General features: G+C 41.6%; 2 protein-coding genes across 2 annotated transcripts in view; both read left to right on the forward strand.

Moving 5' to 3' along the window:
* Window positions 1–17,483, forward strand: part of LOC135701513 (THAP domain-containing protein 1-like) — a 278,412-nt gene that overhangs the window by 118,775 nt on the left and 142,154 nt on the right. The window lies entirely within an intron of this gene.
* On the forward strand, window positions 10,195–16,586 carry LOC135701516 (uncharacterized). Its single transcript, XM_065222333.1, has 2 exons — window positions 10,195–16,458; window positions 16,519–16,586. The coding sequence occupies exon 1, from the start codon at window positions 10,195–10,197 to the stop codon at window positions 16,156–16,158; it is 5,964 nt and encodes a 1,987-aa protein (XP_065078405.1). The 3' UTR covers window positions 16,159–16,458; window positions 16,519–16,586.

A 17,483-nucleotide genomic window follows, 5' to 3' on the forward strand; every position in this document is an offset into this window, starting at 1 on the left:
TCCGTAGGAGACAATATTAAAGAACACGCGATCCTGTCATGAAAGTTATCTGACGGATTCTCTACCCTGAGGAACAAAACTTTTGAAAATAATGTTTCTAAATTAGATCCGAGTTCCAAACCCTTTTGGAAACTAAAAAAAAAATTGAAAAAACCTCAAAAGCCTATTCCAAAACTTAAAGAAGGTGGTAAAATTTAGCGTTAGCGTTGTTATGATATACTTCGTAGATTGGATACTAGCGACACTCACGTCTCTTCTGAAATTCTCAGTTAGACTACTTTCAGGAATAATGCTGAGGAGTAAACATTGGTTCCAATCTAAACAAGAGTAACAGAAGCATGACTGTCGCTATTCCCGGCCACGCCCATCTTTACCATAACTAGGGATAGGGAAGGAAATGTTGATGTAGTACTTACTTAACGAGAGGCCACCGACTTAGCGACACCCTCATAAGTGCTACGGAGTTGGAGGGTTGGGTAGGGTATTCGGTTAGGATTCACCTCAAGTTGGCGATGCAACCAAAAGTATGTATTGTTTATTTGTTGTTTATTTAATCTCTCGATAGCCGGCTATCGAAAGAACATATTCATTTTGTTTAGTGATCATCGATTTTAAGAGTCATGACGGAGAGCTTGGGATTAAACCCAATAAAATAAAATATTAATAAAATGATATGCAAAATTTACTAGAAGGTCATTACTTTATTGGTGAGAAGTTTCTAATAAGCCCTCCCAGTTCCTCTGTATACAGAACAAATCTGATACTATAATCAGAATTGCTCAGTCTGCATGAAGCAGCCGATTGCATCAAGGAAGTTCTATTAACAACCAAGAATTAATCGTTTGAGGTATACTGAAGCATTAAGAAGGTTATATGTGTCACTATAGGAAATCATCATCGTTGCAAATATAAAGAAATTAAACATAACCCTTTGCTTCAGTACCGTCAACCTCCATGTCCATGGGGAGGGATAAAGAAGGTGGTAAAATTTTGATCACAAATTTGGAAAAAGCACAGAAACTTGCTAAGCTATTCGAGAGTTCCCATAATTTCAGTTTGGGTCTTACTAGTCCTATTGAGAATCAGGTTGCTCGGGACTATCTGAAAATTTACTTTCGGGAGTTGCTCTTCTAGACATAGAAAAAGCATTCGACAGTGTTTGGCATGAAGGTTTGATTGCTAAATTGAAAAAGTTTAATTTTCCACTTTTTTTTTTCCTTGGATTTGTTTTCCGTCGATCTTGTTTTCCGTGCTGAGCACCAATGCTACCGACGCCAGGAAGGCAGCTCCCACACCTGGACCCTACCTATCGACCCATCAACTCATGAACCGGGGACCAACGGCTTTACTTCCCTTCCAAAGGAAGGCGTGATCAGAGATGTTATGCCTCAGAACATCCCGGCGGCGCCGACTGGGATTGAACCCACTCTTTATTATGAAATTAGTTCAAAATTATTTAACTGACAGAACTCTGCAGGTTAATTATCAAAATTCCAAATCTGAACGACTACCTGTTAAATCAGGAGTTCCTAAGGGTAGCATTCTTGGGCCTATATTGTATAACATTTTCACTTCGGACCTCCCTGATTTGCCTCAGGGTTGCCACAAATCTTTGTTCGCTGATGACACAGGCATTTCCGCTAAAGGAAGAAGTCTTCGTGTTATTTGCAGCAGACTGCAGAAAAGTTTAGATATTTTCTCTTCTTATTTACAAAAATGGAAGATTTCTCCCAACGCTTCCAAAACTCAACTTATAATATTTGCACATAAGCCTAGAGCTTCCTTTTTGAAACCTAATAGTAGTCACATAGTCACTATGAACGGAGTTCCAATTTCCTGGTCAAACCAAGTGAAATATCTTGGATTAATACTTGACCAAAAATTAACTTTTAAAGATCACATTGAGGGCATTCAAGCCAAATGTAACAAATATATAAAATGTTTGTATCCTCTTATAAACAGGAAATCCAGACTTTGCCTGACGAATAAACTTCTAATATTTAAAAAAGTTTTTGGACCGGCTATGCTTCATGCTGTGCCAATATGGTCTAGTTGTTGTACTACCAGGAAAAAAGCACTTCAAAGGATTCAGAACAAAGTTCTGAAGATGACTTTGAAATTAGCTCCCTGGTAGAACAAATGTCCAACAAAATAATTAATAATTTCAGGCAAAAATCGTTGCAATCCTCAATTGCAACGATTAATTCTCTCTATATTTAGATAAGATTAAGTTTTTGTTTTTAGTTTTAAGATTTCAATTGTTATACTGACATGCAGGTTTAAAAAAACCTGTTTAAAATACTGAATTGCCAAGGCAGGAACAATGTAAAAACACTAAGATATATATCATAACAATTAAGGCTGGTAAGTTACTGTAGTAACTGGAGCACCTAGGTTAAAATGAAATGTAATTTATTTTGAATTTGGAACAAATAAAGAGTTAAAAAAAAGTGGAGGTGTTTTAAGTAGAAAAAATAATTCATCTTGTTTTAAAAAATATATATATATATATTATTTGAAGGCCTTTCGCAATGCAGTTATATTTTATAAGAACTGTTTCAATTTGAAACTAGAACAGAAACGCACGCCTCGCAATGCTGAGTTGCAGTTTCATTATTCGAGCACTAATTGGCACCATATTTGCAACTGCTCGACTGTTCTGTTTTATTTATGAGCGGATTTGAAACACGAATGGTACTCTGTTTCAAATTTCAATTGATGTATTTGTGGAGCTTCTAATCTAACAGATGGCAAACGGCCAGGGGAAAACGAGGTGACGAAACGAAATCTCATTCCGTTAATTTTCGGAGTCGACTTGCTGTACATCATAGACATCTCTCAAGAAACCAGATGATTGATAATTTTTCCAAAGATCTTCAGGTGATTAGAGATCTACAAAAACTTCTCTGGATATTTTTAAATACTTCTACTTCATCAATTATTCTGAAGGTCTTTAACTATCCAATAAATTGAATCGAGTCTCTCAGATATTCTCTTATGCTACCAGGGTGCTCAGAAATTATTATAAAGGCCATCAGGGGATCAGAGATCTTCATTAAATCCTCATGATATTTGTTAATGCCTTCAGGTTATTTAGGTACTATTCTGAAGGTATCCAACAATTCAAATTGGGTCTATCAGATATTCTCTTAATTATATTATACCAAAGGCCATCTGGTGATCTGATCTGATCAGATCAACTCTCCAAAAAAATCTTTGGATATTTTTTCAACACTTCTGGATAATCAAATATTATTCTGAAGATCTTTAGCAGTCTAACATTCAAATAACGTCTCTCAGTGTCTCAGAAATGATTTCAAAGCCCTTCGGGTGCCCTGTAAGTTTTTAAAAAAATCTCAGGATATTTTTTCAATACTTCAAGATGATCAAATATCAGAGATTCTCTAGGTGTCTCAAAAATTATTGCAAAGGATTTTCGAACGTCAATTTATAATTTCAAAGCATCAAAGTGAAAATTCAACACAGCCCAAAACCACCAGCTCTAGACAAACTTGATTGGGAATCAATCTGAGCACTGTGTTGATGACATCAACGTGTATGATCTAACGATATGGATGAGCAGAAGTAAAATATCACAACATAATATCGAAAACAATTGGGTAATAGTTTCCACCATAAAATCCGACAAATATCGCCCGGCAGTGATGGATAAACCAATCGATTGCTCTTCAAACCTTGCTTCTAGCGGTGAGAAAATTTCTACATCTTGTTCTTTTTAGTAATAGTGACATGCAGGCATGGAAAATCATTTACATTCATTTCATGCATTCATTTACATTCATTTGCCCCTAACTTTATTCATCAACAGAATTCCGCTTTTGTTATTAGCTAAAACTTTTGCCAGTAACTCAAATCTGTATCTCTTATGCATCACGAATTAGAGCGGGCAGAACTCGTTACTGTTTTTCAGTGAATGTAAAATACATTCACTGAAAAACAGTAGTGGATTCTGTCTGCTCTGGTTCGTCATGCATAAGAGATACGGATTTGGGTTTTTAACAAAAGTTGTAGCTAATAACAAAACCTACAAAAGCTTCATAAATCGTTGATGAAACAAGTTAGGGCAAATGAATGTAAATTGATGCACTAAATGAATGCAAATGATTTTCCATGCCTGGTGACATATCGGACAAATTACACCATGATTGATATTTTTAATTAAAAGCGAATTTCGCCATACATTCTCAAGTCGATTTTCCACCAGCCCATACTGAACAGCTGAACATTGCATTAGGTCCTAAGTAACATTGACAGATTCTCTTCGTCGATTTTCTCTTTGCATCCCCACGGCCATGTAAAGACATTCCCACTTATTTTCCGCTCACAAATCGATAAAAGAAGCTTTTAAGTAGCATGTAATACGTCAACCAGATCAAGAAACGGTTAGGTGCTCAAGTTATAAACAAAAGAGAAAGTCGATGAAGAGAATCGATCAATGTTACTTAGGACCTAATGCAATGTTCAGCTCGATTTAAGCACCGACAAACCGATATGAAACTTAAACTTAACTCTTGATCGAGAATCCATAACGACCGATTCAAATGTGCAGCGATCCCAGCTGTCCGAAATAGATAATAGATAAGATAAGACACGAACCATCCTCGCGAACACGGCTGCAGATGTCAGTTTTGTGTTTTGTTCAGAAATTTCCTTGTAATTTGTATGATCATTCATGTTGGTTTGTCGATGATTTAAGGCTGCTCGCCCTCAGATGCTGTCAGAAGCAGCATGAAACACCTAATTCCGTTGCAATATCAAACTAAGCAATTACTATATCATATCAATTACAATATACTGTGATACCGTAATTTCTACGTTTGATATTGAAATGGTATCTTATTTCATAATATGTTACCTCTTACCACGATAAACTCTCTCTGTAATATAGCTTCATCAGAGTTGAATAAGGATAATCAGGGCTCTTAATTGTGACAAAAACTGTGTTGTCATTTTCTTCGTGGGGATGAATGAAATTCAGCAGCATTTTTGTCATACGTTCTTCTTATTTTGGAACCAAGTTAAGGGTAACGTACACGGTTCAATTGAGTTGATTCAACTCATATCCGAGCTAGTGATGGACGGTCTATTGCTTTGAAAGCGAATGGAAAAAGCTCAACATCGACCAAACGTCTGGGTGTTCGTTTCGCAGTTCAAGCGAGATGAACTCCGAATTGAACCGTCTAAACCGGGCTTTACGCGCACTTTCATCGTCTTCTTGAAAGTGTGATCAAATTTTCATTAAAATTTATTATAACAACTTGTTGCACTGTCCATGTTGCTAATCACCGCGATGTTTCGCCTGTCGTCGCAGCCAAACGAGCTACTACAAATTATCTTTTTCTTTTGTATACGATAAAGTAGCATCTTCCTGGCCCCAGGCGCAAACTCGAGGACTTCTGCCATGATGAATTTGTCATATTTTTTTGCCGCTTGTCAAGCGCGCATTCGGCCAACGACTTATTTGTAGCCGTGATGCTCCATACCCCGAAGGATTGATGATTGGAAGCCGCTTCTATCATTATTATACACAGTAATAAGGACCACGAGGGAGGGAACAGAGACTGTATGACAGGACCGGTCTTTCAAGAAGGGGGGTTTCGGTGTGGTGTTGAGAGGAAATGTTTCACTTAACACTTATGCAAATCACATCACCAACTCACTCGTAGCTACATGGCGACCGACCAACGGACACCGGGTGACCGTTCAATATAAAGTGTAGTATGGATATCTACATATGCTCTCTTGTGTTCTTGTCCACGAGGAGTAAGACTGGCTGGCTACCTTGTGCGGACATTGACCGAGAAGTCCGAACGTGCGGCTTTGACCGCAAATATGGTAACCAGTTTTTGCGCCGTTTCGTGTGTGTAGCTACATATATAGAATTTTTTTTTTCTTCAAACTTACCTCTTTATAAGCACTCATAAACAGCGACGTTTGTTACGAACTAAGTTTCGCAGCGTCGTCGCACTCCGCCATTGGACGACAAACGACGACGGGATAATCAACTCGCGCCTATTTACTTTGGCGGATTAGTTTATCTTCGTTGCTTCTCATTCCTACTTCTTTGTGGTTTAAAATTGACTGCGTGGTCAAGAATATCTTCCGGTCAACTTTGGACTTTGATTTTAGGACTTTTTTAAACCAATGGAGACGCATGGTTCTTTGATGTAAAAAAAACCGTGATAACCTACGACGGATGGAAATTACATAACATCTACACCTCAACCAACTTTGGGAAGGTTCACACAACAATTTACTCCAAGTATTAAAAAAATACAATCAATTCCATAACAAGCGGATAGCAGCAATTGCAAAAAAAAAGTATACTCATTCATCGAATGTCATCACTGGATACTGCGCAATGTGCTTTCACTTCTTGTGTTGTACGGGAACTATGGGTAAGATGGACAGCTGATTGTTTTACGGCTCAACTATTGAATTATTGGTTTTTGTCACATCCACCCTTAGTTTACGATATTTGATGCATTTTGGAATACACAACTTGGTACGGGAACAGTCAAATGTAAAAATATAAACAAAATAATTTAAAAAAATCTTGTGATGCGAAATTTGATGAGCAATTCCTAAGGTTGTACTGTACAGCACCAAAACAGAAAAATGCTTACAACATATGGGGTTTTTACGTCTTTTCTAGGCTTTTCCCCATCAGGCTTCATTTAGACACGTTAAGTCCGATGAAGAAAAAAAAAATTAAATAAATATTAAATAAACATTGTTCACGATCCTGTTCTTGGTTCACTTCTAGAAAGTTTGTTGGAATAAGTAATTAAATTTTGTTTTTACGCAGGTGTGTAGACGCATTTTCCTAAAAAGTTTACCATCGTGTTAAGATGGACAATTACTTTTTCCAAGGGACGTATGTGTATTTGTAAACAAAGATTCAAACGTCACTTTAAAAAGTAATTGAGAATTGATTTTTATATTATAGACACATTGAATTTTCAAAACTGTCCGTATTTCCCCAAGCACCTGTTTCACCCGCACATAAAAAAGATGTGAATTATTGGACCATTTTTGATTTAAAAGTGTAATTTATTAAGATTTAACTTAAATTGGTATATGTAGTTTCTTTGAGCATGAGTTTAACTGATAGAATACTGATATTACCAGCACAATCTGTATTTATTTATTTATTTATTTATTTGTCGTCAATCAGTGTAGACCGTTTTACAATAGTGCTGTTGCCTTACATGCTATTTTAAAACATACGTTTTATTTGAAATTGTCAATAAATGTAGACTGCATATACAAATATCTAACAAATTTGAAGACGAACCAGCCTAGGGCTAAAAGTCTCCTTAATAAAGATATGAAAAAAAAATTCTAAGAAATAAAAATTGTTTTAAACTCAACGAGATGAAAACCTAGCAGTTAGTGTTCTCCTTACTGTATCTTTAGACATCGTTAGATCTATACACTCACAATAATTATTGTACACTCTCATCATTCTATTGGTTGGTTCATTTTTACCATAATTCGTTCTGTGAGGTGACAGTTGAAATACATTTCGAGTTCTTAACATGCGTGATGGCACGTAAAAATTTAAGCTTGCTAATCAATCAATCAACTCCTTCATTCCGACTACAAGATGCTTCACGTTTTCAACCCCCAAGGCCTCCACGACAAAAGCTTCAACGTCTTCAACCCCCAAAACCCACCACAGCTCCGCAGCAAACTCTACCACGTCCTCCAAAGCCTCTGCTTCCCAATATCAGAGCCACTCTGGTATAAATGGATTACTATGTTACTATCAAAATCTTGGTGGCATGAATACTACTCTTGCTGACTATTCGCTTGCGTGCTCGGATGAGGCATACGACATATATGCTTTTACGGAAACTTGGCTCAACTGCAACACACTTTCTACTCAGATTTTTCGACGTGTATATACTGTTTTCCGTTCTGACCGCACAAACCTGACAAGTACTAAAAAATCTGGTGGAGGTGTGCTTTTGGCTGTTCGTTCCAACTACAAATGTCGGCTATTGCAACCACCCAACTGCACTTCTGTCGAACAGGTATGGGTGGAACTTTTCGTCCCTGGCTTCACATTATTCATCTGTGTCATTTACGTACCTCCTGACCGTGTCACGGATGCAACTTTGATGTCTAAACATTGTGAATCATTGGCTTGGATTACCTCACGCATGTCTTTGGCATACAAGATTCTCGTCCTGTGTGATTTTAACATGCGTTCTGTGAACTGGATTCAAAGTTCATCGGATTACCTGCATCCCGACCTTGCGCACTCATCGATGAACCTAGTTCAAAATCAACTCCTGGATGATTATAGTACAGCGGGACTCATCCAGCTCAACTCTGTCTGTAACTCCAACCATCGCTTGCTTGATCTCTGTTTTGTTAGCCAAGATCTCAATCACAATACTGCTGTTTGTGAAGCTCCAACCCCCCAACAAACAATCGTCTATTGAAGAAACGACTTCTTGGCCATTTTATTCAACTACATGCTTAATAGTGCTTGTACTATTTTTAATAATAACTTCTGTTCAGGCTTTGTTCACACAAATTTGGAGAATTTATTCAACCTCAACATTGAACTACTGGTGTTGTATAAGCTTTTATTCGACTTATATGAGTTGTAACAGAGTTTATACGATAACATTTTTGATTATTCAGCGTTTATTAGACATCACTGCTTCCTTAGAACAGTGATGCTCTGTATACGCTTGATTCTCATGTGAAGTAACGTTTAATTAGACATTATTATACATTTATTAAACGATTATTCAACTGTGGAAACATTAAAACGAAAATAAGAGGACAGGGACAGGGAAGGGTGTGTGTGTTTCTTAAGTGTATTGTATTTCAATATTTCTGACGTTGCTCGCACCACACAGATATTAGAAAATTTATTAAATACTTATACATGCCATTTTATGGGATTCGAACCATGTACCTTCCACCTTCCGATCACCAGCCGCTTGCCTTGTCATCTGCGCTATCCTAGAATTCATCATATGGGCAACTCAATAATCTATAAAAGCTTGCATGAAAGTAAATACCTACCAGCACTCCCGATCGCAACTCTAGCTCCTTCAAGGCCCTGTGGGAATGATTAATTCATTCGTCGTTGTTTTAAATGAAACCAATGTTGCCTCTTCACATCTCCAAGTCGAAAGAAAGGATGCTCGGTTATATTTTAAACTAGATCAATGCATTCATTATCGTGAGTCATGTGATCGATATTACTATTTAAATTAATTATGTTCTACACAAATAAAAAAAGGTTGAGCTTGGGATTGAATTCACGACCTTCTAATTGAAAAGCGGAAACGGTAACCACTACTCTACTGATTTCGCCTTGTTGTAAGACTGAATCGAATAATGAATCTAATACGTCGTTTATAAAGCATTTTCAAATCATGTGATTACAACATGGACGCATAGTTGTATAAGAGCTATTATGCTGACTGTTTTCACCTTTATTCAGCAATATTGTTAAGTAATGCAATGAAATCTAATAAAGGAGCTGGAGAACATTTATTAGACGTCTAATAAAGCATGTTATTAAATCAATTGAAAACAGTCGAATTAAAGTGTCAATGTATGTACAAATTACACTTATTCAGTTTGTTATTAGATCAAACTTCTGGCGTTTAATTGGGAAGCAATTTAACACTTGTTGAGGCACCGGTGACGTCATCACCGAACGCGCAGCTACCAACACACGCGCAGTCGTCGGGCGTACCTGAGTGCGGATAGCCGACCCGAATCAAACGGTCAAAAACGTAAACATAGCAACATAAGTAAACATTAGTGGATGGAAATAGTCGATTGTAGTTGAATGAAGCGATTTAGTGAATTTATGGTGAAATTGATCAGTAGAGGGCATAATTAGATAGTTAAGTGGAATCGTTTGTGAATTGCGGTATTAAAGAAGTAAGTTTGTATGGAACAATTAGATTAAAAATGTGAAATTCATAATTATTGTTGTAGTCAGGCAAATAACACGGCACTAGCAGACACAAAAGGAGAAAACACGGTGAAGTGAAAACTATTCATGTGAGTTTTGTAGATTAAACCAAAAATTAACAATTAACTGAATACAAACTAATCTTACAGTTTTGAGCTGCTGTAAATCAACGCTGCTGCAAAAAAGAGTTTTCATTAGTGATCCGAACATCCTCAAAAATGAATAAATCTAAAGGGGATGGATCTAACCTCAATCCGGATGAGACGGCGTACAACTGCGCGATTTGTACACGTCCGGATCATGAGGACGATCATATGGTGTACTGCGAAGGCTGCACGAAATGGTTCCACTTCAGTTGTGCCGGAGTTGGATCGGCCGTGGAATACGACGAGAACTGGAGATGTTCATCGTGCTGTGAAAAAGAGCCGGATGATAGTGATTCGGAAGATGATGTTGACGATGACGATGTTATTCCCGTTGACGATAGTGTTGACGGCCAATCCAAAGCGAAGGAAGCGAAGGTCAGTGCAAAATCTAACCCGGACGACGAAAAGGAGATTGCGAAAGCAATGGAAGCGGTGAAGAAGCAGAAAGAGCGTCTGAAGAGGAAGATGGAGCAAAAGTTGGCATTGGCTAAAGCGCAGATGGAACTGGAGAACGAGGAGATGGAGATGCAGTGGGCTTTGGAGAAGCAAATCCTCCAAATGAAGATTGCTTCGGAGAAGAAGTTCCAGAAGAAGAAGGAAATGGAGAAGAAGCAGCTACAGAAGGAACTCGAGGAACTGAGCGAAGGCAGAAAGCAGGCGGAAAAGGAAGTGGAGAAGCTGGAGAAAAAGAAGAAGCGTGAAAGTTCCAAAGGAACGAAGTCATCAGGAGGAAAACTACGCGTTAGCTCCACACCGATAGTCGATCCAAAGCCGTCTACATCCACGGAGGGAATGAAGAAGAAGACAACTAAGGTTAAGTCAGTACCTGTTGTAAAGAAGCCAGCAAAGGAAGAAGAGGAGGATGAAAGTGATAGTGACGACGATGGTTCGAAGGTGAGTTCGCAGGATGAACAGTCGGACGATTCTAACGAGGACAGTAGCAGAACATGTTCTGAAGACGAGGAAGAAGACAAGGATCTAAAGAAGAGTAAGCGGAAGAACAAACAGGATGAAGAAAACCCAACGAAGGCGCAGATATCGGCACGACAGTTCCTTTCGCGAAAGCTGCCTACCTTTACAGGTCGGCCAGACGAGTGGCCAATATTCATCAGCAGCTACAACACCACGACGAAGGCTTGCGGATTTTCGAATTTGGAGAACCTTGCTCGTTTGCAGGAGAGCTTGCGAGGCCCTGCACGGGAGGCAGTTTGCAGTCGGATGTTGTTGCCAGAAGCAGTTCCGCAAATCATTGAAACGTTGCGGATGTTGTACGGGCGACCGGAGCAGTTGCTGAACACGTTGCTTGTGAAGGTGAGAAAGGCAGATTGCCCGAAAGCGGACCGGCTGGGTACGTTCATCAGCTTTGGGATGGTAGTACAGCAATTATGCGACCATCTCGAAGCAACAAAGCTTAACGACCACCTGGTGAATCCTCTCCTCATCCAGGAGTTAGTCGAAAAGCTACCACCGGGGACGAAAATGGACTGGGTTCGGTTCAAGCGGCAACACGAAAGGGTAACGCTGCGGACGTTGGCCGACTTCTTGTCCGAACTGGTGTCTACTGCTAGCGAAGTGACTGGGATCGTCGATATGCCATCGAATCCGACTGGTAATCGTTCCGGTAAGGCAAAAGGAGGAAGACCGAAAGAGAACGAGAGCCACATCAACTCACACAGCGAAGAATCGTTCGCAGAAAGAAAGCCGTGTCCAACGTGCGGAGGCACAGATCATCGGCTGAGAAATTGCGACGAATTTCGGAAGATGGGAGTTCAACAGCGGCTGGAAGTTGTCGAACGTTTCGATCTATGTCGATCATGCCTGAACGCCCACGGGAGGAGTAGGTGTAAAGCAAACATCCGGTGTAAAGTCGATAGGTGTCAAGGGCAACACAATACCATGCTTCATCAGCAGGTAACCGAAATGCGATCGGACTGCAACGCTCACAGTGTGAGTCTTCAGCTGCCGATACTCTTCCGGATGATTCCAGTGACGTTGAGCTTTGGAGAAAAGTCCATTAACATTATGGCTTTTCTCGACGAGGGCAGTTCGTTTTCGTTGGTGGAAAGTTCCATCACGAACCAGCTGAAGGCGACTGGGAAACCACAGCCACTACGGGTAACCTGGACCGCTGGAATGACGAGACTAGAACGAGAGTCAATGCTGCTGAATCTGACGATATCTGCCGTCGGATCGAAGGAACAGTTTCCGATGGAAAAAGTACACACCGTGAAGGAGCTCAAGTTGCCAGCACAGTCCTTGAACTACCAGGAATTGGTGCAGCGTTACAGCCATCTTCGAAACCTTCCGGTGGCTGAATATCCGAACGACTCGCCGAAGATCTTGGTAGGTTTGAAGCATCTTCACTTATTCGCACCTATTGAATCTCGGATCGGTCAAGCAGGAGAGCCGATAGCTGTCAGATCCAGTCTTGGCTGGACGGTGTATGGCCCACAAGAAGGAGGCAGTCTGCGGACTGCATACGTTGGTCATCATTCATGCGCTGGGGTGTCCAATCAGGAGTTGCACGATCTGCTGAAGTCGCACTATGTACTCGAAGAAGCAGGAGTGTCGGTGGAAGTTTTGCCTGAATCAGCTGAAGATCAACGGGCCCGCGAGATTCTGGAAAGGACAACGAAGCGAGTTGGGGACAGGTTCGAAACGGGACTGCTGTGGAAGGAAGATGATCCATCGTTTCCGGACAGTTATTCAATGACAGCACGCCGGATGAAGAGCTTGGATAAACGCCTCTCGCAGAGTCCACAACTGCAACAAAACGTTCGGAACCAACTCATCGAGTATCAAAGCAAGGGATACTGCCACAAAGCGACGGTTGGAGAACTAAATGAGACCGACCCCAAGAAGGTGTGGTATCTTCCCCTCAACATCGTGATCAACCCGAAGAAACCTAATAAAGTCCGGCTGGTATGGGATGCTGCTTCCGCTGTTGGAGGTGTCTCGCTGAATTCAAAGCTGCTTAAAGGTCCTGATTTCCTCACATCGTTGCCGTCGGTAGTGTGCAAGTTCCGGCAATACAGTGTCGGGTTCGGTGGAGATATCCGAGAGATGTTCCACCAACTGAAGATACGACTGGAGGATAGGCAAGCTCTGCGGTTCATGTTCGACGGCGAGGTCTATGTGATGGACTGCGCGATATTCGGAGCGACATGTTCGCCGAGTCAGGCTCTCTTCGTGAAAGATCGCAACGCCAGTGAATTTATGTTGCAGTTCCCAGATGCCGTGGATGCGATTGTCAACCGACATTACGTGGATGACTACTTTGACAGCACAGAGACCGTCGAGGAGGCGGTGAAAAAGGCAACCGAGGTCCGGTACATCCACTCAAAGGGCGGTTTCGAAATCCGAAACTGGGTATCAAATTCAAGCGAGGTACTTCAGCAACTAGGTGAGTCGAAATCGAACCAAATTGTCCATTTCAATACCGACAAGGCTACGGGTTCCGAGCGGGTTTTGGGTATTGTCTGGGACCCTCAAGAGGACGTGTTTACGTTCGCGTTGCAGCTGCGAGAGAATCTGCAACCGTACTTGTCCGGAGACGAGCGTCCGACCAAACGAATCGTTTTGAGCATCGTGATGAGTCTGTTCGATCCGTTAGGCCTGCTGACGATGTTCACCATCCACGGTAAGATGCTGATACAGGACTTGTGGCGTACAGGTTGTGAGTGGGATGAGTCGATCGACGATGAGAGTTTCGAAAAGTGGCAAAGATGGACAGCGCTGTTACCGGATATTGAGCGAGTGAAAATTCCCCGTCACTATTTCGGTGGTGGCGAATCACTGGACTACGAATCACTGCAACTCCACGTGTTCGTAGATGCCAGTGCAGGTGCATATGGATGCGTGGCATACCTTCGAATGCTAGTAGATGGGATTCCTCGGTGTACTTTGGTGCAAGCCAGGTCCAAGGTGGCACCGCTGAGGCAGTATTCGACGCCACGTTTGGAGTTGATGGCAGCAGTGCTTGGAGCAAAAATGGCCGAAACCGTAAAGAAAAATCACAGTTTGCGCATCAACCGTGTACAGTTCTGGACGGATTCAAGTACGGTGTATTCCTGGATCGTGTCGGATCACCGGAAATACAAAGTGTTCGTCGCATACAGAATCGGCGAAATATTGAGCAAGACGAACCCGTCGGATTGGCGCTGGATCCGCACAAAGCTAAACATAGCGGATGATTTGACCAAGTGGAAGGAAGGAACCAGGATCACATCGAACAGCCCGTGGTTCATGGGTCCTAAGTTTCTGTACGAGACGGAGGATACGTGGCCACATCCGGAGCCACCGAGACCGAACGTGAAGGAAGAGTTACGTGCCAGTTTACTGTTCCACAGTATCGAGATCGCAAGGCCGCTGATCAACTGTAGCCGCATTTCGAAGTGGAATATTGTAGTCCGAACGGTGGCGAACGTTCTTAGGTTCGTGTCGAACATTCGCCGGAAGCAGCGAGGTTTGCCAATTGAATCGCTACCAGCTGATCCCAGGGTAGTGAGATTAGGTAGAGGGTCCGTATCAGCAGTAGAACGTCCGTTTTCGAGGGAGGAGTACCAAGAGGCGGAGCGCCATCTGTGGAAAATGGCGCAAGGCGAATCGTTCGCAGACGAAGTGAAGACGTTAGCTAGATGCAGAGAAGGGAAGTACGAAGCCATTGATCGTTCCAGTGATATTTTCAAGCTGTCGCCTATTCTGGACGAGCATAATGTGATGCGAATGGATGGCAGAGTGCAGGAGGGAGAGTTCGTTCCGTTTGAGCTACAGTTTCCGGTAATCCTGCCAAAGGGGCACCCGGTGACGGTCAAGCTGATAGAACACTATCACCAGCTGTTCGGTCACGCGAACCGGGAAACTGTAGTGAACGAGTTGAGACAACGTTTTTACATCCCAGGAGTCCGCAGAGAGCTGGAAAGAGTTGCGAAAAGCTGTATGCGGTGCAAGGTCCAGAAATGCAAACCGGTGATTCCAAGAATGGCTCCGCTTCCGAATCAACGAACCACTCCTTTCGTTAGACCGTTCAGCTACACCGGAGTTGACTTCTTCGGTCCAATCAACGTAGTGGTTGGACGACACACAGAAAAGCGTTGGTGTGCTCTTTTCACTTGCCTTGGAACTAGAGCCATCCATCTTGAAGTCGTCCATAGTCTGTCGTCACAGGCATGTCTAATGGCCATCCGACGTTTCGTTTGCAGGCGTGGAGTTCCCATTGAGTATTTCTCTGACAATGGGACAAACTTCGTAGGCGCAAGCAAGGAGATCGTGAAGGAGATCAAAGCGAACTGTTCTGAGGAGCTAACGAGTTCAAGGACCCGATGGAATTTCAATCCACCATCGGCACCACACTTCGGCGGAGTGTGGGAACGACTCGTCCGTTCGGTCAAAGAAGCGGTGAAGGTGTTGGACGATGGGCGTAAACTGACGGATGAGATACTCCAGACTACGTTAGCTGAAGCAGAGGACATGGTGAACTCCAGACCTCTAACCTATATTCCTCAAGAACCGGGGAATACTGGTTCGATAACTCCCAACCATTTTCTGAGAGGGCTTTCGTCAGGCGAAATGGGAGGTTGTGTACTACCGACCAACGAAACTGAGGCGCTACGGGACAGCTACAAAAGGTCGCAGATGCTGGCTGACCGTATATGGAAACGGTGGTTGGCTGAGTACCTTCCGTTCATCAACCGGCGATCGAAGTGGCATAGCGAACAGAACCCACTGGAAGTAGGCGAAGTCGTGTTTGTGGCAGACGACGACAATCGAAAGTGCTGGGTTCGAGCAGTAGTAGAGGAGGTCATCCAAGGAGCCGATGGAAGAATTAGACAAGCAGTGGTGCGCACAGCAAAAGGAACATACAGGCGTCCGGTGGCAAAGCTTGCGGTGCCGGAGATACGTGTTAGTAAATCTGGCTCCAGCGGAGAGCCTACGCCAGTGTTACGGGGAGGGGCTGTTGAGGCACCGGTGACGTCATCACCGAACGCGCAGCTACCAACACACGCGCAGTCGTCGGGCGTACCTGAGTGCGGATAGCCGACCCGAATCAAACGGTCAAAAACGTAAACATAGCAACATAAGTAAACATTAGTGGATGGAAATAGTCGATTGTAGTTGAATGAAGCGATTTAGTGAATTTATGGTGAAATTGATCAGTAGAGGGCATAATTAGATAGTTAAGTGGAATCGTTTGTGAATTGCGGTATTAAAGAAGTAAGTTTGTATGGAACAATTAGATTAAAAATGTGAAATTCATAATTATTGTTGTAGTCAGGCAAATAACACGGCACTAGCAGACACAAAAGGAGAAAACACGGTGAAGTGAAAACTATTCATGTGAGTTTTGTAGATTAAACCAAAAATTAACAATTAACTGAATACAAACTAATCTTACAGTTTTGAGCTGCTGTAAATCAACGCTGCTGCAAAAAAGAGTTTTCATTAGTGATCCGAACAACACTTTTACAGCTTTTAATAAGTAAATTAATCAGATCAGAGTGGAACAATGAGCTTTTTCAGCACATAATTCGACAACTCGTTTTATTCAGCATTGTACACTGTTATACAGCATATATTCAATATATATGCTTATTTGTGACTTTGAATTGTTTGTTGGGTGGTATAAGAGCTATTTTCTGAGTGTATTCACCTTTATACAGCAATATTGTAAAACAATACAAAGAAATCTAATAATGGAGCTAGAAAACATTTATAAGACGTTTAAAAAGCATTTTATTCAATCAATTGAAAACAGTCGAATAAAAGCGACAATGTATGTGCTAATTACACTTATTCAGTTTGTTATTAGATCAACCTTCTGGTTCTGAATAAGGAAGACAGTCAACGTTTATAAAGCTTTTAATAAGGAAATTAATCATATCAGAGCAAACGGTGGAATAAAGGCGCATCTATCGATCTCAATGAGCGTTTTTCAGCACATAATTTGACATCCTGTTTTATTCAGCATTGTACACTGTTATACAGCATTTATTCAATGTGTATGCTTATTTGTGACTTTGAATTGTTTGTTGGGCCCTCTTGTTAAGGAAAGCCACCATCATCCACCTCTTCAATTGTTCATAAAGGAATGTGTTCCTTATGAATTCATCCCTGTCACCGAAGCCACTCGTTATACATTCAGAAAAACTGACTTCTCGAAAATGAATCTATTTTTATCCTCTATCGGTTGGAAGAACATGTTGCATGATTTGAGCGTCAAAACAACAGTTGAAGTCTTCACTTTCGTCGTAGCTTACGCCCAAAATAGTGTGTAAAAACCCTGTGTACCCACCCTGGTCCAACAACCTTCTTAAGCGCCTGAAGTCGGTTTAAAGATCGACTCTTAAAAAACTGTCCAAGAA

The sequence above is a fragment of the Ochlerotatus camptorhynchus genome, unplaced genomic scaffold, assembly GCF_037179485.1.
Source record: "Ochlerotatus camptorhynchus isolate MF236.1 unplaced genomic scaffold, CSIRO-AGI_Acam_v1.1 ptg000165l, whole genome shotgun sequence".
Taxonomy (NCBI): domain Eukaryota; kingdom Metazoa; phylum Arthropoda; class Insecta; order Diptera; family Culicidae; genus Ochlerotatus; species Ochlerotatus camptorhynchus.